The sequence below is a fragment of the Chaetura pelagica genome, unplaced genomic scaffold (assembly GCF_000747805.2).
Source record: "Chaetura pelagica isolate M959 unplaced genomic scaffold, ChaPel_1.0 scaffold49, whole genome shotgun sequence".
Lineage (NCBI taxonomy): Eukaryota > Metazoa > Chordata > Aves > Apodiformes > Apodidae > Chaetura > Chaetura pelagica.
Genome location: NW_009970715.1, coordinates 1,806,611 through 1,810,958, shown reverse-complemented (window position 1 = coordinate 1,810,958; position 4,348 = coordinate 1,806,611). Strand labels below are relative to the sequence as shown.

The 4,348-nt window shown below is 49.4% G+C and overlaps 1 protein-coding gene across 1 annotated transcript in view; it reads right to left on the bottom strand.

Moving 5' to 3' along the window:
* Positions 1-480: 480 nt before the first annotated feature.
* The window catches only part of SPNS2 (spinster homolog 2 (Drosophila)), an 87,676-nt gene continuing 83,808 nt past the window's right edge, over positions 481-4,348 (bottom strand). The window contains exons 11-12 of the mRNA XM_010006065.1: positions 1,104-1,267; positions 481-547 (exon numbers count right to left, since the gene is read on the bottom strand). Coding sequence (XP_010004367.1) covers positions 481-547; positions 1,104-1,267 — 231 coding nt within the window. The remainder of the gene's footprint in view (positions 548-1,103; positions 1,268-4,348) is intronic.

Sequence of the window (4,348 nt, the reverse complement as noted above, 5' to 3'; positions counted from 1 at the left end):
CTCTTTTGTTTGTTTTTTTTCCTCTTAGGAAGTTCTTCCTAACATCTAATCTCCAATTTCACTTATTTCAAGCCCTTCTGTGCAGGTAACAACCCAGCCACGCATCACTCACGTCACATCTCCAAAGCCACACTGAAGTGCAAATGTGCAGGACTCAACCTCTTTAGATGTTTAAACACCTCGTTATAGGGGGGGGGATGTGTAGATCTAACGGCACCAGGAGGCAGAAAACCTTTCCTTTTTCTGGCTTTGGTGCATGTTAGGAAAGTGGAACTTGTTGTTCTCAAACCACTGCAAAGGTTCTCACAGCTGAGCCGCACGAATGACACCTCCTCCTCCTCCCAGGAGCAAAGAGGCCAAAGAAAACCTACAGCCAACACCAGACCAGCCACCTGCCCACGTATTCAGCATGACATTAGACACAGAAACTCTTATTTGTTGACAATGATGAGAAAGAGACTAACCCCAGAGGTTTGTATGTCATGTGGAAGCGTCTTCTGAATTACTGTAGTTGCCAACCGTGAGCTGGTCCGAATCGGTGTCTTTACTGAAAAACAGTAGCTTTTTTTTTAACAAGCTGCAATGAGGGGCTGGGAAAGACTTTCTGTAACACAGCCACCCTGCAGCAGGGCTGTCCCCAGCTACACAGCTTTCCTCCTCCTTGCCTGATGCTCCTGTGCTTTGGAGGCAGCGAGCAGGGGGCTGAGATGGGATGGCGCGGGCTTCAAGTTCATCACCAAGCAGGGTGAGGTATCTCTTGCTCTCCACCCAGCAGCCCCCTGGTGCTGGCACCCAGCAGCCCCTCACCACCCTGTGGGCTGCTCAGGCAAGGCTAGAAGGGGCTCAAACTCCTGCTCTCCCCTTCAGGCTGCATGGCCAACAGCTGAGATCCACCAGAGCAGAAGCGTGTCAGGGTGCCCAGCCAGCACAACCCAAGCCCCTGTGCCTCGTGCAGCCTCATGCACTGCTGAGCTCAGGTTCTTCACACACAGCCCAACGTCCTTCACCTGAAGGACCCAGGCCAGGACAAGACTTCAAGCAGAAGGTTCAAGAGAGAAAACAGGCAGCGTGTACCTCCCAAGTGTGATCACCAGGTTACTCACTGTTGTTCAGCTTTGGCTCGGTCACTGAGGAAGAAGAGGGCTGTGGCCAGGAAGAACATCCCTCCTAGGACAACGACAAAGGGGCAGAGCATGAGTGCATAACCCAGGCTGAGGAACTCCCAGACTGGGGACTCCTTGGTGCTTTGCCGGATCAGGTCTGAGATCTAGGAGAGAAGAGGGGAGAAAAAAAAAAGAAGCGTCAGTCACTTCGATGCAAAGGAGGGAGGATAAGGGTAAAGGGAACACGAGTCCCTGAACAACCACCCACTGAACTGCATGAGGTCTGAAGTGGAACAGGGTGCTCAGGAAAGGCTGAATGTCCTTTGCATGGTTCAGCCTTCCACATGCCACCCTGCAGCCTGGGCAGCTGACACTGAGCAGCCTGGCAGGGCTTCTCCCTCTTGCTCTCCTGGCCTGATCTGTTATTCCTCCCACAACCTTCCTCATCTTCTCCTTGGCTGCTCCAGGGACTGCACATGGGGGTGTCTAACCCTGCTGCACTGACTCAGCCCCCAGGGGTGCTGGCAGGGCCACACCAGCATGTCTTGGTGGGTGATGCAGAGATCAATCTTCTCCAATTTCTAAGCAAGCCCTGCTTACTCCTACACCTTACCCACCTTCCAGCAAGAAGAGGCATTCAGTTCCATTTCTGTGTATCGAGTGGGAAGGGGGAAATGTTCTTCACTGAACAAAAGAACCCAGAGATCTCATCTGATTTTCAGAAAGGTGGTTCTATCCCTGTGTCAGGTACAGGCCTCGTTCCCTCCTCTAACCTGAGCTTTGCAGGGGCATGGTGTGTGAAATGGGGCTCAGACAAGGGCTGTTGCAGGGGGGCTGCACCTGTACCCAACCACCCCCAAGTTCCTGGGCTAAGGCAACTGCCCCTTCCCACTGCCAAACAGCATGAGAGTGAGCACAGTTTGTGCTTGTAGGAAGGAGCAGTGACATGCAATGAGAGCTCAGTTCCTGATTAAAAGCTAAAACAATCACATTTGAATATTTCCTGTTCAGCAAGCAACTTGACTCTCCAGCAACCACCCAGAGTGGCAGTAGCAGAAGGGCTGAGTTTCAAGGCATTAAATGTCCAGCTCTGGTTTTCTCTGTGACCTTTTGTTGAGTCAGAAATACTGGCTTATACCAAAAGACTGTAGGGAATTTGCAGGATAAAATCCCAGTGCTGTGCACACGGGCAAACTGGGTCCAGAAAGAGGCCAAGTTTGTGCAGCAGCTTCTGAACTGCTGTTAGTGCTAAGGAAAGAGGCACTGACTCCAAACAAAGTCCAACGTGCAAGGCTTAAATCTAGAGGCACTTGAAAATCAGGTGAGGAAATGTCACACTCAGGAGAAGTGGCCACCTCACAGACAGCTGGGAGGCAAAGGTGTGTGAGGAGGTGCCCCAGCAGAGGCCAAGCATGACAGAAGGGGACAAAGATGCCACTCGTGAGGACTCAAACAGGTCACAGAGTGTGTTTTAGAAGGGACTCTGGAGTGTTGGTGGTCTCAGAGCCTTCATACCCATCTTATAGCTCAGCCTGGCTCCTGCTGCAGGTAAGGAATGGAGGGGGAGGTGAAGCCATTCTGCACACACAACAGCAAGGACTGTCCTTCATCATCACACAATCACCAAGGCTGGAAAGGACCTTTCAGATCATCAAATCCAGCCTATGACCAACACCCCCACATCTCCAGACCAAGTGCCACCTCCAGCCTTTCCCTGAACACCTCCAGGGATGGTGCCTCCACCACTTCCCTGGGAAGTCCATCCCAATGTCTGATCACCTTCTCCATGAGGAGGTGCTTCCTGATATCCAACCATCATGGAGCATTCTCAAGTAGAGAGTGGTGAATGAACACTGGCAGAGCCCATCTACAGAAGGAACTGAAAGCTTTGAGCCAGACTTCTCTGCCTTCCTTGCCCTAGAAGGGAGGAGTAAATGTTGATGCTTGGGATATAGCTAAGGAGATGTTCCTGTCCTCTCAAGGAGAACTTTATTCACAGTGTGGAACACACACAAGGAAAAACAGGATTTTTATGAACAAATCTTGTGAGAACTGACATTTAAAAAAGACTGAAAGCAAGTAACAATGGCTCTTGGCCTGAGAGAGTTCCTAAAATATAACAAGACTTGAATGTGTAAAGAAGGCACTCACAGAAGTCAGCAGAACCTGCCCTGCACCCAGTAGGCAGGGCCTTAATTTTGTAATTGATTCCCTCTTGTATCCAGACACCTTAATTCCCAACATTTCCCTTATGAACCAACATTTGGCACTGACTCAGCCTGCCTGTGAGCAACAGCCAGGACTGAGCTGATTCTAAAACAGAAATGGAGAAATTCTAAACCACTCTTCATTTTGGGGAATGGATACAATTCTTCTCCAAAAAGGACCAGACAATAAATCACTCCACAAATTGATCTGATAAATCAGCAGCAAAGATTGAAAAGCCAGGCATGAGCTCCTGATTGCTTTATCTTAGGGTTGACATGACATTCTAAGCTAAAACTAACTTTGGAAATGTGAAGTCTCCAAGAAATAAAGCTCCCAGTGCAGCCTGCCCCACAGCTTCTCTTTTAAGGCATCATGTTGACCTTTGATCCCAACAAATCATGTTAACTTTGAATCTTCTACCTTCCTCATTTCTAACCCAACATATAGTTTCAATGCACATTTTACAACAAACAGTGTTTCCTCTCCTCCAAGGTCTAATTCTCCCCACCAAGCCAGCTGGGACTTCTCATCTAGGGTTCATAGAATCCCCTCACCCATGTCTGCACCTCTGGACTCCTGAACTTTGTCAGGGCCCACAGAGATGTTTTTGCTGTTCATTTACAGTCACTGTTCCCTGCTGTTTTCTTCCACTCAGTTACAAGCCACCTGCTAAGACTGGAACTTTGGCATCTCTGCTCTAGAGGACACAGGACATAATTACAGACCTAGGCTCCAAGAACAACACCAGTTTGCCAACTGGTTTGCTCTGTGTTGCCAATTTTTGGCTTTCCAGACTCCTTGCAATGAGAGCACCCCGAGCTGTCCAACTGTGATTTGGCACAACCCAATCTAGCATCCTATTCAGTGTCTCTGTCATGAGAAAGAAAAAAGGGGGGGCTGCAAAGCACAACCAGTGCCAGTTCTTCAGCATGGAGCTGTGTGTGGGATCCCTTCCTTTGTTCTGCCAACTGGGGGGCAACAACATTTCCAAATGTACCCAAACCTTGGGGGTGGAAAACCAAGAAGGAATTCCTGCT